The sequence below is a fragment of the Conger conger genome, chromosome 4, assembly GCF_963514075.1.
Source record: "Conger conger chromosome 4, fConCon1.1, whole genome shotgun sequence".
NCBI classification, from domain to species: domain Eukaryota; kingdom Metazoa; phylum Chordata; class Actinopteri; order Anguilliformes; family Congridae; genus Conger; species Conger conger.
Genome location: NC_083763.1, coordinates 54,425,871 through 54,442,884, shown reverse-complemented (window position 1 = coordinate 54,442,884; position 17,014 = coordinate 54,425,871). Strand labels below are relative to the sequence as shown.

At 44.1% G+C, this 17,014-nt stretch overlaps 2 protein-coding genes across 4 annotated transcripts; one reads left to right on the top strand and one right to left on the bottom strand.

Moving 5' to 3' along the window:
- The first annotated feature begins 2,882 nt into the window (after positions 1 to 2,882).
- On the top strand, positions 2,883 to 11,482 carry LOC133125751 (transmembrane 9 superfamily member 1-like). Of its 2 annotated transcripts, none has more exons than XM_061237325.1 (9): positions 2,883 to 3,266; positions 4,077 to 4,297; positions 4,402 to 4,533; positions 4,821 to 4,943; positions 5,051 to 5,403; positions 6,337 to 6,491; positions 7,039 to 7,224; positions 7,900 to 8,173; positions 10,535 to 11,482. In XM_061237325.1, the coding sequence occupies exons 2-9, from the start codon at positions 4,085 to 4,087 to the stop codon at positions 10,926 to 10,928; spliced, it is 1,830 nt and encodes a 609-aa protein (XP_061093309.1). In that variant the 5' UTR covers positions 2,883 to 3,266; positions 4,077 to 4,084; the 3' UTR covers positions 10,929 to 11,482. The 2 variants fall into 2 exon arrangements, with proteins under 2 accessions (XP_061093309.1, XP_061093310.1); XM_061237326.1 differs by having other exon boundaries at positions 4,065 to 4,297.
- Positions 11,483 to 11,571: 89 nt separating this feature from the next.
- On the bottom strand, positions 11,572 to 15,358 carry nanog (nanog homeobox). Of its 2 annotated transcripts, none has more exons than XM_061240012.1 (4): positions 14,756 to 15,358; positions 13,981 to 14,339; positions 13,649 to 13,765; positions 11,572 to 13,400 (listed from the first exon to the last, which is right to left on the bottom strand). In XM_061240012.1, the coding sequence occupies exons 1-4, from the start codon at positions 15,132 to 15,134 to the stop codon at positions 13,092 to 13,094; spliced, it is 1,164 nt and encodes a 387-aa protein (XP_061095996.1). In that variant the 5' UTR covers positions 15,135 to 15,358; the 3' UTR covers positions 11,572 to 13,091. The 2 variants fall into 2 exon arrangements, with proteins under 2 accessions (XP_061095996.1, XP_061095995.1); XM_061240011.1 differs by having other exon boundaries at positions 11,576 to 13,406; positions 14,756 to 15,356.
- Positions 15,359 to 17,014: the final 1,656 nt, after the last annotated feature.

Genomic DNA, 17,014 nt, shown 5'->3' with positions numbered 1-17,014 from the left:
TGCATACAATCATGTAGATATGGGTCAGGAACTTTGGTTAATGTTCACATCAACCATCAGAATGTGGAAGAAATTTTATTCATGTGATTTTGACCGTGGAATGATTGTTGGTGGCAGACAGGGTGGCTTGAGTATCTCAGAAACGGCTGATCTTCTGGGATTTTCATGCACTAGTCTCTAGAGTTTGCAAAGAATGGTGCAAAACAAAATAAAAAAATAAAAATTAATAAATAAATAAAGTGAGCAGCAGTCCTGCAGACAGAAACGTCTTGTTAATGAGAGACATCAGAGAATGGCCAGACTGCTCAAAGCTGAGAGGAAGGTGACAGTAATGCAAATAACCACACACTACAACAATGGTATGCAGAAGAGCATCTCAAACACACAACGCATGATAACTAAGTGGATAGGCTACAGGAGTAAAAAAATAAATAAATAAGTTTCATAAATACCTAATAAAGTGTTTGGTGAGTGTTAGTCTTCATGAATGCAAACCTTTCCTCTTTCGCCAATTTAAATGTCTCCATTTTAATTTTAATTCAGGAGTAGGCCTGATCTCGGAACTATTCCAGGCATTAATAAACAAACGCAACAGGATTTCCAGCAAAGCAATATCAGCATTATTTCACAATGAGAAAAAAACCACAGAAGGGTTGGCATATGTATATAAAAAAAACCTGACTACACAAGCATTTTATTCTTGTGTTTGTCTTAATTATATACCCAGAAAACTAATCAGAGACAGCTGGGTTTAGAGCAGTCAGAAGCCTCTCCCTGCCCCTGTAATACAGAGGAATCAGACTCCACTGCTTAAGGGCAGCAGCATTTGCGGGTTTCCCCCACGTTTGCAGGTATATACAGACGGGTGACAAATTAAAGGGAAAACCAACATAAAATGTCTTGGTAAGATGTTGGGCCACCATAAGCAACCACACCAGCTTCAAATCGCCTTGGCATAGATTCTCTAGAGGTCTGGAGCCCTACTGGAGGGATGGAATGCCATTCTTCCAAAATATATTCCCTCATTTGGTGATTTGACGTTGATGTTGCACCAAAATCTCCCATAGGTGTCCAACTGGGTTGAGATCTGGTGAATGCGAGGGCCATAACATATGATTCGCCTGAGGAAGAGTTGCTCTTCTGTTTTTCCTTACATAGCACTAATACACAAGCATCACAGTCATCGGATGTACGCTTCCAACCACTATTTCCAACTTACTGAGGCCTTTCCCTTAGATCTAATTTTAGATGTCACTTCAGTCACTGTTCCTATTGAACCAGCAGCCAGTGGAGCAGCCTTTGTGACTAGCTCCTCCTGTCCATGCCCCAAAACTGAACCCTCATTCAAAGTCACTGATATGTTTTCCTTAACTGGGCCTGCTCAGCATTTTTATACATGCTACAGAGCATGAATGGATATTCATTGTTTAATTGTATCATGCAGTACACCTGTATGGAAGCATCTGTGTTATGTTTCTCCACTCATTTATTCATGCTTTTCCTTTTGTCTGTATGTACCTGTGCATTATACACTCTTTGATTCTTCACAAGTCAACTTACTTTTAGCCTTCTCTCACTTTTATCCTTCTAACAACCAACAAAAAACATTATTTAAATCCAAAGTGAACTGGGTGACTGTTTAGTACAGTGGTCCTCACACATGATCCTGGAGAGCCGCAGGGTGTGCTGGCCTTAATCAACCTATTAAAGTTGCTAATTACACAGTGAACTAACCTCACCTGGTTTATTGGGTCTAATAAACTTTCAGATATTTGAATAGCCATGCGCATCCCTACTTGGCACCACTTCCTGGACCAGAGAGTGGAGACCAAGTCAGACTGCTCAAAAAGGAATAGAGGTCAAGGTGATGCTAGCAACAAGAAGGGGTGCAGTCCTAAGCCAGAATCTGGAACCCCTGGAACCTTAATGAGTTAAGCCAGCACACCCTGCAGCTCTCCAGGACCAGGATTGAGGGCCACTGGTTTAATACGAAGAAGATGAGGAGATGAGAGAGCTAATCAACTCACTTCTGCCCTCTTCTGGATCAGGAGTGAAAATGACATGAACAACCTGGGCAGGAAGCACACAGACTTTTTTATACGGTCTATCTTTTGAATCCTGGACAGAAGGCCTCATAAGAGACTCAGGATCACTTAATAGGAAAATTGGAGGGACTATGTGTAAAAAGGGCTATAATTCCTATTCTATATGGATGTAAAAACCCTCAAATTAAAGCTTAAAGTCTGCATTTTAACCACATAGTTTGCTGGAGTACAGAGCGAAAAGAGCTAAAAAATGTGTCACTGTCTAAATATTCACGGACTGCACTGTATGTGCTCTGTGTTTTACGTCAATAATATTGTTCCAGCCATGTACATATTTTTCTTGTTCCTGCTGAATCAACTCTTAAGCAAAACTTTAACTGATGACGAACAAACAGACACAAGCACGCATGTGATTACTTAAAAAGCTATCCCTTATGTGGGATAATCTACAACATTCGGTTTAGACTACAAGGGTGCAATTTTTGTTTTGGGTATGCACTTTTCACTATGTACGTCGCTCTGGATAACAGCGTCTGACAAATGCCAATGATAAAATAATATCATCTAATGTTGTTCCATTATATGCAATATGGATACATTAAGAATCATGGTCACATGGGAACATTGCCGTGTTTTCTTTTTCTTTTATTTTTGCCATTTCTGGCCAGTTATATCTTAGGTAATGGATAAAGTCTGCTTTTGAGGGAGTGGTAGGCAATGTTCGTTTTGCATCAGTATAAAAAAAGAATGAGGCCTGGACAGCATCCTCCAAGACCAGGACTGGGAAACAGTGTTATGCAATGTACAGTAGGCTAGTCATTGAATTCATTTTTCATTTTTAGCTCCCTGAAGCCATGTCGTTCACGTTCTTTCCTCCGAATTCCAATCAGCGGGCACATCGAGCGGAGGCGTGTTACCTTACTCCGCCCACTCAGGAAGAGTCCGCCGTTACTATTTTGCGGTGACGTGTTGTACAGTTAGCTGCCCAGAATTCGCCTGCTCCCCATGCTTTTGAGAATAGAATCGAATTGGTTACATTGCGTTATTTGTACAGATAAGCGAACCTCGGTCAAACATGACAAAAAACGCATAAACTTAGCTCTCACAGAGAAAAGGAGATCTACAAAGAGTAAGAGCAGAGGAGGCAAGTGTTACCAGGCCTGGATTGTATAAATAATCTTGAAACAGTCGGACTTCTGGAACTGTAAAGAAGAAACTGCGGTAATGTAACATACGTTCTAGCTAACGTTAGCTAAGTTTAAAATAAATTATTTGGATATCAATATGTAGTATCGATGTACCTAGTTATATGAATATAAACGATGGAGATGACATTTGACGCTAGTATTGTGCAAGATAGACTAGCTAACTGTATTTGATGAAGTAACTGAGCGATGGTGTCAATAAAAAACTGTTATTGTTTTAACAACTAACGTTATCGTGCCAGCCAAGCAGCAGTTGTTAAACCCAGCCAGCTGGCTAAAAGCAACAATAACCGTGCAATTCAAAGTAGCGTGAACGTAAGGAGAACTTGACATTGACCGCCTATGCAAGTGACAGCTAACGTTAGTGGCTATAGCTACCCACTTCCAATTTCTCAGTCTGACAGAACACATACCTATACTAAGGCTAACTTACATAGGTGCAATAACATAGTATCGTTAACTTAGCTATCTAACTACCTAATATGAAAAGCGACAGTTTACGATTTCGGTATAATTTTTTGGATTTTCTATATATTTTTGACAGAACGTCCGAAGTCACTGCATCATGCAGCTGGCTAGCATTCGCACAGATTGCTAGGCTACGTAAAGCCACGTAATATTACGATGAATTATTTGGAACTAACGTTAATGTTAGTGCTAGCTAATAGCCTTTGAGTTCTTAAAAAATGTAGGCTGCCTCTGACGATGATTAAATTGTATTTTTCACATTTTACAGTTGCATCCTGCCTGTCTTTGATACCTTTAAATTTAACAACGTTTATCATTGTAAAATTGTATGTTTTTACAAAATCAGATTTTTCAACAGGGGTTGTCATGACAACAAGGTCGGCACTTCCCACTCTGCTGCCTGCTGGTGGGGGTTTGGGAGTGAGCGTACTGGCCCTGTTTCTCCTGCCCCAGATAGGATGGGCAGTGAGCTACAAGTCTGGAGATCCTGTGACCCTGTATGTAAACAAAGTCGGTCCCTACCATAACCCACAGGAGACCTATCACTACTACACTTTACCTGTCTGCAGGCCCAAAGAGGTTAGTGAACAAGGAGTCCACTTGGATTATTTTGTTACTGTATGCTATTGTGCAAGTGAACATTTGATCTCATACCATTCTGGGTGACTGTGTTACCATTTCAGGTACGGCACAAGGCCCTAAGCCTCGGTGAAGTTCTTGATGGTGACAGGATGGCAGAGTCTTTGTACGAGATCCGCTTCAAGGAGAACACAGAGAGAAAGACTGTGTGTCAGCTCACCCTGAGTGAGAAAGAGGTACCTATACTATGGGAAGATCAATTACTATGAAGGGTAAATCACTGAGCTGGTGCTTTCAGTACTAAAGTATAAAAATTCATAAAAGTACAATGGTTCTTTGTTTACATTTTGTTCCATCAAAGCGCCTAACCCATGGAAAATAAATATGAGACATAAAAATAGAAGTCACATTTGTAAAATGAACGGGCACCAATGAGGTAAACTTTTAAATCTGACAGTTCAGTCAGCTGTGAGTTGATGCAGTGGGGATTTGGAGGGAACCAGAGCTTTTTTGCGTGTCCCAGGTGGAGCAGCTGCGTGAAGCTGTGGAGGAACTGTACTATTTCGAGTTTGTCCTCGATGACATCCCCATCTGGGGCTTCGTGGGCTACATGGAGGAGAGTGGCTTCCTGCCACACAGCCACAAGGTGCTTTACCGTTTACTTCTCTTTCACACTTACTCTCTTCCTCTTTGTTTGCCTGCCTGTGTTTATGTGTCTGCTTTCCCATTCCCTTTGCCTCCTCTCCTGTAAAGGTGGGGCTGTGGACGCACCTGGATTTCAACATCGAATACAACGGGGACTCGGTGATCTTCGCCAACGTGTCGGTGAAGGACGTGAAGCCGGTGCCTCTGGACGGGGGCGGGGGGGTGTTGCCGGGGGCGGGGCCGGGTGCGGGGCTGGCGGTGACCCACTCCTACAGCGTGCGCTGGTTCGAGAGCCCCCTGCCCCACGGGAGGCGGGCGGAGAGGCTGCGGGACTACTCCTTCTTCCCCAAAACCCTGGAGATCCACTGGCTCTCCATCATCAACTCCCTGGTGCTCGTGGTCCTCCTGCTGGGCTTCGTCATCATCATCCTCATGAGGGTGCTGAAGAACGACTTCGCCAGGTGAGGAGGGGGGGCCTGTATGGATTCAGGGGAGTGAGGGAGGCAGGGAGGCAGGGTGCAGGTGAGTGGGGGTGTTTTCAGTGCTTTCAGAATCAACTTCATTGTCATTGCATAGTGCGAGTACTAGTACAACAAAATGGGAGTCACATCTGACCCGGTAGTGCAAATAGTCGTTAAAGTGCAGTAGTAGCAATATTATTGTATTGTATTATGACAGTACTATGATGATATTAATAATAGTAGTAGCAAGAAAAGTGCAATACATTGCCTAAATTGTATGCAATGCATAGTATCAAATGTGCAAAGGCAGAAAATGTGAATGAGAGCTGAAATCAGTGCACATGTATAGTGAATATGTATGATATGTGCAATATTGGGGGTCCTGAGGTAGGCAGTCAGTGTGAATATATGTCAGTATATGTCAGGGGTAGTGCTAACGGTGAGATTCAGTGTTCTTTCCCAGGCTCCACTGTTCCCTCTACAACAACAAGGGCCGTGTCTGTTTCTGGTTTTCATGCCAACTGCTGGCCTTAATGACTTAATTGGTCATGACAATTATTTTAGCTACATTCCTCAGCCACTGGGCTGACTGGGACCCGGAGGGTTGGTGGTTCAAGCCCCAGTGTAGCCACGATAAGGTCTGCACAGCTGTTGGGCCCTTGAGCAAGGCCCTAGCGGGGATTGTCCCCTGCTTAGTCTAATCAACTGTAAGTTGCTTTGGATAAAAGCGTAAAAACTGTAATGATGAATGCACAAATAACAGTCAAAGACTGTTCTTGTGTCTCAATATGAAAACGTTTTTCTGTGATCTAATCTAAGAGTGAAGTACTGTTGGGTGTATACAGCCAGTTAGATGAATTGGTGAAAACCGAAGCCCTGCATACTTGCCGGCCCTCCAGGACCGGAACTGCCCACCCCTGTCCCCTCTAACAGGTACAATGTGGAGGAGGACGGGGGGTGCGATGATCTGGACCAAGGGGACAACGGCTGGAAGATCATCCACACCGATGTTTTTCGCTTCCCGCCATACAAGAGCCTGCTGTGCGCTGTGCTGGGGGTCGGAGCTCAGTTTCTCACTTTAGCCACGGGTGAGCTAAATACTGACACACCTCGTTGCGCTAATCCCATATCCTGCTCACAACTGGACTCCTCCATTTTGTGAATCGAGACTCATTCTCTTCATTTCGTTTTATAAGTCGAAATACCTTTCTTTAGCTACAGGGGTGACGGTTGTAGAGTGTGGTAACCTAACCTGGGTAGTTATTTAGTCGTTTTAGTATTTGTCTGCGTTAATATATTAGTATTTTTCATGTCTCTCTGGAGTGTCATTGAGCAGTAGTGGCCGTTAAGATGTTTCTTCTTCTCCTTTCCTGCCTCACGCTCCTTGTCTGTCATTAATCAGTATGTTTAGGCTGCTGATATGAATGGAGTCATAAAAGATAAATAATTTACATGTGGGTTTATTTATTTTGACTCCACTTTTTGTTTTTCATAAACTTATCTGTTCATAAGTTTCTAAATGTATCTCTCTAATTAGTCACATGTTCTGACATTGTAGAAAAAACGAAAACCAGACATACTGCTTCTTCCTCTGTACATTATCTATAAACTTGCTCCCCCTCGCGGTTTCCGTAGGAATCATCGTCATGGCGCTGCTGGGGATGTTTAACGTGCATCGACACGGCGCCATCAACTCCGCGGCCATCGTGCTGTACGCGCTGACCAGCTGCGTGTCTGGTTACTGCTCCTGCCGGTTCTACACGCAGATCCACGGTCAACGCTGGGTCTGGAACATCATCCTCACGTCAACCCTCTTCTCAGGTCTGTGCTTACGACATGCTGTACTTTCACTAGGTAGCAGAGTTATTAGTCATTTTCATATTTTGTTGATCTACTATTTACTATGTCCAGCGAGTGTACAACAAAGGTTTTTTATATACTGATGTTCTAGGTCATGCTACAAGTGAGATTCCTTTCATTGTTTACAAGATTACAAGATGCAGTACTTTTACTAGAAGGCAGAGTTGTTAGTCTTTTTCATATTTTGTTCATCTGTTTAGTACAGTGGTCCTCACTCCCAGTCCTGGAGAGCCACAGGGTGTGCTGGTTTTTGTTTTTGCCTTAATATCAGACCCAAGAAACCTCACTCCTGGTCCTGGAGAGCCACAGGGTGTGCTGGCTTTCGTTGTTACTCAGCAGTTGATTACACTCACTCAACTCACCTCACCTGGCTTCTTGGGTCTGAATTGGTTGCTGATATTAAGGCAAAAGCAAAAACCAGCACACCCTGTGGCTCTCCAGGCCCAGGAGTGAGGTTTCTCCGTCTGATATTAAGGTGTATACAAAAACCAGCACACCCTGTGGCTCTCCAGGACCAGGAGTGAGGTTTCTTGGGTCTAATATTAAGGCGAAAAACAAAAACCAGCAGACCCTCTGGCTGTGGTGTAGAATTAACGGTCAGTTTGGTTTCCCATCACCCCCCGCTGGTCCTCACAGCCCCGCTGTTCCTGACCTGGAGCGTGGTGAACTCTGTTCACTGGTGGAGCGGCTCGACTCAGGCCCTGCCGGCTACCACCGTGCTCCTGCTCCTCGGGGCGTGGGTGCTGGTGGGCTTCCCCCTCACCGTCATCGGGGGCATCATGGGCAAGAACCGGGCCGGAAACTTCCAGGCGCCCTGCCGCACCCGCAACATCCCCCGGCAGATCCCCCCTCAGCCCTGGTACAAGCACACGGCCGTGCACATGGCCATCGGGGGCTTCCTGCCCTTCAGGTGAGCGGGGTCGCCGTGGGTGGGAGAGCCAGCGCTTAAAGGTACAGTAGGTCATTTTGGACTTCTAACGGTCAAGAGAAGAATAGTAGCAACGAACGCCTTCAAACCACAGCACCCCCTTCTCTGTAAACGCGCTGACATTGAAATGCCATTGGCTGTGGCAGTTAGAACCAATTTTCAGCCGATGAGCTTGAATTATTGTACAGCCATACAATGTTTTGGTACAGAGTGTTGGGCCGTCAACTGTATATTTTGAAACCCGAATTTAAGGACTATAAACAGAGGGTGAGCCAACACGTCAGTGAGCCTTTTTCAATGATAGGAAGGGATTTACATTACATTACATTATTGGCTCTTATCCAGAGCGACGTACAGTTTATTAGACTAAGCAGGAGACAATCCTCCACTGGAGCAATGCAGGGTTAAGGGCCTTGCTCAAGGGCCCAACGGCTGTGCAGATCTTATTGTAGCTACACCGGGATTAGAACCACCGACCTTACGTGTCCCAGTCATTTTACCTTAACCACTACAGGCCGCCCTACATTTAAAATGGTCTTGTAACAATATTTTAACGCATAAGTCTTACCTATTGTACCTTTAAAGGCCCACGTGCACCAGCGTTCTCTTCCTGGTGTTAGTGCATGAAATGCCTGCAAAACATTTGCAAAGAGTGGCGACGTAGGTTTTTGAAAAGTCTCTAACCCTGTCCCCAGAGCCCAATCCCCCCCCCCCCCCCCGCCTCCTGTGGTCAGCTCTCTGTGTTAACATTTAGCAACGTCATCCGACAATTACGCAAAAACCTACGTTGTGCCACGTGGGAAATCATTTTACAAACACCTGGATTTGCTATTTGGCACATTTCTTCTGCCAGGAGGTGGAAGTAATTAGTGAAATCAGCTGGCTGGAAGAAACACACGGCAGGACTTGTTCTTTCTGACCCCTGGATTTTCCATCTCTGCCTCTCAGCACTTTTCTCTCTCTTTGCTGCTGAGTGTCTCTTGATAGAAATATGTCTGCTTTATCTTTTATTGTGCCACATAAAAATTCTCCATTGGTACATTTTCTTTTCATTTTCTTTGTTGTACTCTCTCTTACAGCAACCATTAAGCTCTCTGTGAGTGCAGTGTCGGTAACTGTTTATTAGGGTGGTGTAAGAACTGTACCTTTGCTGCAGTGTAATGTCAGTAAGTCTGTCTGTCAATATGGAGTCAGTACTGTAACCCTGTTGCAGTGCAGTGTTGCTTATTTCACATTTTGTATTCAGCTCACCCCAGCTTTTTATTAGAGGCGTCAGCTAATCTCTATTTGCATAATATTACCAAGGGCACTTCCACAAACAACCACAGTAATCAGTTTTGACTCTGTTTGTACCCAGTGTTGATAAGAATGCCTTTGAAACATGTGCAAATCGGGGGGAACCTTATGGTTAGCTTTCTGCAGAGGAGCTGAATTTGCATCTAAATTCTGTTTGGAGGGACAGACCAGACCTAGTCATAATGAAGAATGTTGTTAGTAATAGTAATATCATGGCATGCTTCTCTCTTACAGAGAACAGTGGGACAGCAGAAGTTGTATACATTCCTGCAATAATGGATTTCAGATTTCTCCCTGTCGATTAACTTTTGCCTACGGCTATGACCTTTACCTTAATTCTGAAGAAAAGAAAATATTGTGCCTCTAGAGGGCGTCAAACGTATAGATTTTCACACATAGTATGTGATGCATGAAAGGCCTAAAGCTAGCATGAGGCCAGACCACCCTCAGCCTGTCTCTGACTCATGCAATGTCAGTTTATCTGTGTCTCAGTGCAGTGTCAGTGTGTCCATTGTGTCTGTGTATCAGTATCTCAGTGCAGTGTCAGTGTGTCTGTGTTTCAGTGCATTGTCAGTGTATCAGTGTCTCAGTGCAGTGTCAGTGTGTCTGGGTCTCAGTGCAGTGTTAGTGTGTCAGTGTATCTGTGTCTCAGTGCAGTGTCGTGTATCAGTATCTCAGTGCAGTGTTAGTGTCCGTGTATCAGTGCAGTGTCGTGTATCAGTGTAGTGTCGTGTATCAGTGTCTCAGTGCAGTGTCGTGTATCAGTGTCTCAGTGCAGTGTTAGTGTCAGTGTCAGTGTATCAGTGCAGTGTCAGGGTCTCAGTGCAGTGTTAGTGTGTCAGTGTATCAGTGCAGTGTCATGTATCAGTGTCTCAGTGCAGTGTTAGTGTCAGTGTATCAGTGCAGTGTCAGTGTGTCAGGGTCTCAGTGCAGTGTTAGTGTGTCAGTGTATCTGTGTCTCAGTGCAGTGTTGTGTATCAGTGTCTCAGTGCAGTGTCGTGTATCTGTTTCAGTACAGTACAGTAACCGCTCCTCTGCGTTCCCCAGCGCCATCTCCGTGGAGCTGTACTACATCTTCGCCACGGTGTGGGGCCGGGAGCACTACACCCTGTACGGCATCCTGCTGTGCGTCTTCGCCATCCTGCTGTCGGTGGGCGCCTGCATCTCAGTGGCGCTGACGTACTTCCTGTTGTCGGGGGAGGACTACCGCTGGTGGTGGCGCAGTGTCCTGAGCACAGGCTCCACCGGCATCTTCATCTTCGTCTACTCCATCTTCTACTACCGCAACCGCTCCAGCATGAGCGGCCTGGTGCAGAGCGCCGAGTTCTTCGGGTACTCGCTGCTCACCGCCTTCGTCTTCTCCCTCATGCTGGGCGCCGTGTCCTTCTGCGCCTCGCTGGCCTTCATACGCTACATCTACCGCAGCCTGAAGATGGACTGAGAGGGAGAGGCGCCCCCCCCCCCCCCCTGCTCGCACGGGGGGACCTCGGAGTTGGGAGAGGGAGAGCGAGAGCGTTCGGAGACGGAACGACGGGGACTTTGACACGGACGAAAGGAGGGCGGAGGAGGGGAACCGGAGTATTTATACGGAGACAGGCGAAGGGATGGTGAGAGAAGGGGGGGGGGGGGGGGGGGTGTATCACGAAGGCGGGGTTACGGAGTTGGCTGGATAGGTGTAAAGCACGGAGCATGGATTGACTGGAACATGGACTGACGTAAATAGAAAGTTCCGGGTTTTACATGGTGAATTTGTCCAGGGAGCTCGGTAATCCTGCTTTGTGATATACCCCGCAAGGTGTGGGTTTGTTTGTCTGTCAGTGTGTGTATGTGTGGTGTCTGCCTGCAAGATGTGAGCTTGCAGGGTGTGTGTGTCTGTGTGTGAGAGAAAGACTGAAGTGTGATTTGCAGGTTGCCGCAATGGCCACCGTTGACTGATTCTAGTTCTGCTGTAAATATACAAACTTTTCAATAAAATCACTTTTTATTATTACAAAAGTGTTACTCCATAAACAAAATCATCCCCAAAAAAGAAGCAAGGTTTCTCTCAACAGGCTTGGCTAAAACCATCATTTGTCCAGCTGTCCAGAAATTAGTCATGCCTTCTTCCACTGATGCAGAGTTTACAGTCCTCATCTACACATTCATCTTTAATATGCTTTGAACATTCCACGCATTTATCATTCCACTTAATATTCCTGTTCTTGTTCATTCTGACAACTTCCTTGAATGTCTGTTCATATTCAAGGACACAGCAATGCCATCATCAGATTATATGGCCAGATTGAAATCTGGACCTGTAACTGCAGAATTCATAAAACAATGGCATATTGTGGATTAAAACTTGCGTAGTCCACGAGAATACTCAACCTTCTGTATTGTAAAAGACAAAACTATGACAAGATGAATTCATCAAAAAGATTTATTATGAAAACCACTGCCACCATCTAACGCGTGCAGCTATTTACATATTTAGACGGGCGACGAAAGTTATGGTTCTCAGATAAAATTCTGAATGAAAAATATTCCTACATTTGGTTTCATTTCCCATTGTAAGCCACCATGGCCTCCAGGGGAATATTGCTAGACTTTTCAGACACTATATACAAAACATATGACATGTACCACCACATGGACCAAATACAGTGCATCACAATTGATAAATGCACTTCTGGATGAAAATCTGCACAATAACAGGCAATTGTGCACTAAACCAGGACTAAACAGGCCACAAAACAAACATTTGCTTAACCATTACAACTATATAAAAGGCTGGAGCCCTTAAAAATACACATAACTGATAAGTCTCAGAAAACAACACTGTACAATAATACAATCTCCCACCCGTCTCACCATGTAAACCAGGGGTGTGAAACTCCAGTCCTGGAGGGCCTCAGCGTCTGCTGGCTTTCTGGGTTTCAGCGGAAGTGATTAACTCATTGAATGGATGAAGACTCCACATACCTAGCCCTCAATGCTTTAGTTGGCTGCCAATTGAAAGAAAACCCACAAACGCCTAGACACTGCGACGCTCCAGGACTGGCGTTTGACACTCCTGATGTAAACCGTGCCTGGTAAAAAACCAGCTCAGATTAAATAAGTGTGTTTGTTTCACATTCAGTAAAGCATCAAGTGGCACAGGGCCCAGTCAGAACTGAAGTGTCAAGAGCATGGAGCACAGATAAGTCACAAAAACACACTTGAAACTTCCTAGAAAATGTATAATATATATCATTCTATTTAAAAACAAAGGCCACTGCAAAGAAAAAATAAAAATGAAAAACAAAATGCAACTAGCAATAAAAAAATAATCATGTCATTTAGTCACTCGATGTCTACAAATTCATTTCATTTGACACTCAATTTGGATGAAGTATGGCAGTAAGTGTGTAAATGAATGGAAGCCAACCAGTCATGGTACTGCGTATCAGTCAATTAAGCTATGTACACAACATTAAGGGGGAATTGTCAGAGGTCTAGAGCGTTTCTACTGATGAATGAGTTCTGAATCGGTAATTAAATAACAGTTGTTCTAAATACAATGAACAGCATAGAAAATACTGATTTCAGTGGAGTTTCATCCTGGATTTTGTACCACTGCAGTTACCTACGTTGACCACTGGGCGGCACCCTGCACCATGACCATACGCGTTGGACTTTCAATTGCATCCACAGCCGTTCCATCATCGCTGTTGATGCTGTTGTTGGCGTTGTTGTAATTGTTCGAGTTAAACTCGAAGTGGGTGGCGGGAGGCAGGTTCCAACCGCCGTGTGCCCGCGTTGCGGGCTGGTGAGGCGACTGTGGCCGTGGGTAGTTCTGATAGTACGTCGGAGTTTGAGGAGGGCTCTTCTTGAAAACAGCCTCTCTGAACTGTGGGTTGGCGTAATGTTCCTGGGCCAGTGCTGAAGTGTCCATCTGAAACTGAAATGTAGAATAATTCAATAATGCAAAAGCTAACAAACTCGGGTGATCTCTGCATAATCAATGGTTAATGTACCATCCTGCCTTTAAGACAATATCCAGCCTACGGAAAAGCCTCCTGTATTTGGATGGGGTCACTTTATGTCCTGTCAAGTTGCCCCTCAGACACAGACTGAAAGAGGGGTTTGCAGACGGGACAAAGAAAAACAATTAGCTTCAGTGAAGAATATGCAGTGTCTTACCGGAGTGTGGGACGGAATGTTTCGATATGTAGGGTCAGAGTACCGCTCTGAAACCCAGCTGGTGTCCTTCTGGTGTCTCTTCAGCTTCATCCTACGGTTTTGGAACCAGGTCTTCACCTAAAAACCAGGAAACCAGCGTTGGCATTACATACAATAGTAAGAGCCCAATTTCAGTGCTCACTCAGATGAGGCCAATTTAATTGTATAATTAAATTATCCCTTTGAAGAGACCGTTGTTGTTTTTTTTCTAAATTTTAAAGTTGAGACCATTATAATCACACGTGTGATCTCACAACTTAAAGTAAACGAAGACTGAACATGTCTATGCTTACCTGTTTGTAAGTGAGGCCAGTCAGACCTGCGAGCGTCTTCATCTCCACAGGGGTGAGGTAGCGCTGGACGCTGAAGCGGTGGGTTAGAGCGGTCATTTGGTCCTCTGAGAACGCGGTGCGAGCCTTAGCCTTTCGCGGTGGTGCTGGAACACTCTGGGGGGTCGTCATGGGCAGAGGAGGCTGCTCTTCTCGTTCAACGCCCACACGAAGAGGCTCCTCTTCCTTTATCGTCAGGGTGCTGGAAACATGCCCGCTGCTGTCCGGGCTCCCGCTCTCCACATCCTCTTCCTCCCCTTCTCTCCAGGAGGAAGTCGGGGCCTGTGGGGCTAACTCTCTGCTACTTCCCGAACTCCATGAATCTGACAAAGGATTACTGCACTTTAGCACATTGGACAAGTAGCAACTGATTCTCACAAGAACAAAAAAAGTGGAAAGTGCTATGGAATACAGAAAAGCAACTGTATAGTAGCATGCCACATGGATGATGTGGTCTGTTCGTGGCCACAGAAGCAAGTAGTGTGCAGAATCAACATCTTCACATCAAACTTGTACAACCATAAGCCCATTAAAATGATATAGATTTCACTTTGTCCACTAGTGTTAGCAAAAGTAAGTAGGTTAGTGGGCAGTTAGACAAGAAGGTACAATGGATTGAATATCGGCAACTAAAACCAATTAGATATAGGCTATTGCTATGGTGAAATAATTTTACAAACGACTTGAGACAGATTGCTAAAATACGGAGTCTAATAGCATGGGTAGTAGAGCAATTTACCTGGTGTGTGAGCCTCCGAGTCGCTTGGGGTGTCGCTGCTTGCCTGCTCGATCTCCGTCGACCGTTGACTAGTTTGGGCTCGGTTGTGAGAAAGGAAAAGACGGCCGTTCTGTGTGTGGGAGTCCGCGAAATACAAAACGGAACCTGGAAAGTGTGCGCTTGTAGCATGGCCGTCCTCTAAGTTCCGATGTGGGGATTGGTGTTGCTGCTGTGGCGGCGGCGTATAGTACCCTCCGCTGACTCCTTGGTGGTTGTAGGCCTCTGCCCATCCTAAATTTTGGTGATTTTGCTCAGGCCCCTGTGGATACATAAGCCCATAGGCGTATGCGTGATAGGACGGGTTGTAGTTGTAACTAACTGGCAGTTTCCAGTCTGCCATTCCTCCGCTATTTGCCTTATCCACTTTTAGTGCAACTAAGGTTAGAGCTAGTAAAACCTCCGAGTTAAGTGAACCAACAGTATCCCACAGAAGAGGCCGCAGTCTGACTTAGAACAGCTAGCGCAGCTAACGATATTCCTGAAAACTAAGAGGTCGTCTCTTCGTTGAACTTGAGTGCGCGACTGTGCGTATATATCGATAGAGTGTGTGGGTGTGGATATGAATGTAGGTGTGTATAGACAAGTAGCCAATTAGCGCTACAGGTGTGTCGTACTTTGTGGCCACTGACGCCTCTACAGGGGGTGTGATGTAATCAGTATGGCCACACCCCTGTACAACGACCAGCGGTAGTCAAAATATTTGCCAAAACAAATTATATTTCAAATGAATTGGCATGTAATTGACTAAACTATTGAATGTATATAGACGTTGAATAAACATGACTACTGCAGTATATTATTTCAGAATACATTTGACACTATGTAAATGAGGGAAGATGGGGAAAGTACTGCAAATGAGTTCTCCTGGGGAAATTGTAATTGAAAGATAAAATCCCTTCACAATGGTGAGGGAAGGATTCACAGTAAACTTTCAAATATGTAGGTTTTGATTAATGCAAAGTTATACACTTTTGGTGTATGCTATATATCTAAATGCAAAAACGTAAATCTCATCATGTAATTAGAATATAACTGAAAGATATATATCACAATAATTTGTAGAAACTATATAATGTATTATCAATACATTATATCAATATAATGCACTAACACAACACATGCGTTTTACAATTTGGTAACAATGAAAAAGTTAAATGTTTCTGAACACTGTTCAATATACTTATACTCTTTAATCACTTTAATTAAAGAAAATTGATTTGTATTTGTCAGAACAATGATAACCGTTAAAGAATTTCAGCATTTCTAAGGGCACCAGAAACATGTTTACACTTTACCCCTGTGATGGCAAAATAATGAATTTAACCAGAAAACGGTTTCATCTGCTTTTTCCTGAAGACATGTTTACACTTACATCTGAAGGTAGGTGTACATCCAAGAATGAACAGTAAAGAATTACAAGAATGAACAGGGTTTGGCCAAAGATTACCATTGAAATGTATGCTTTTATGCAGGACCTCTTTGGTTGTATTAAGATGGTAATCATTCAGTTAGAGATGAATACACGTGGTAATGGTGTGTCTATGGCACATTACCTGCCACTGATCAATGTGCAAGGAGGAGATTAGTGATGTTGTACCTGGATCAGAGAGGGGATGTGGACAAAGAAAAGGAAGGCAAACATACATTTAGACCAGAGGAATGTATTTATAAAGCTACCAGTTTAGTTGTAGAGAAAGCTGCATATATTGTGGGCAGTAGGCTACATTCAAACATAACGGAACACAAATATCAACTAGACATACGCTACACTAAACAATGCCAGAATCAACGATCATTTTAGGATTGTTTTGTTTGGTGAGAGTGTCCCTTTATTTATTTGCTCAATTATTTCTATTAGGTCACTTAGCCAAACCTGACTGGAATGCTAAACCAAACGCAATTAATTCCAATAGGCCTATTCAACAACACCCTCGCTGTAAATAATTATTTGAGAAATGTAATGTTGCAATGTCAGACATAATCTAATTAGCATACGTGATATGAAACATTTTGACGGTATGAGGGTCAATATTTTGTTCTTATGAAGAAAAACGCGTTTGGCTACAAATTGCGTGGAAATTCCCTACGTTTTGAAAGAGTCTTGTTTAAAAACGTCGTGCCTGATCTCTGCGCTGTTATTGTCTGAAATGAGCCTGCTCGTTAAGAATACCTTTGTTTTTCGCTTAGGGATCTTTTGTCACGTATGAGCTCGCGAGCCAG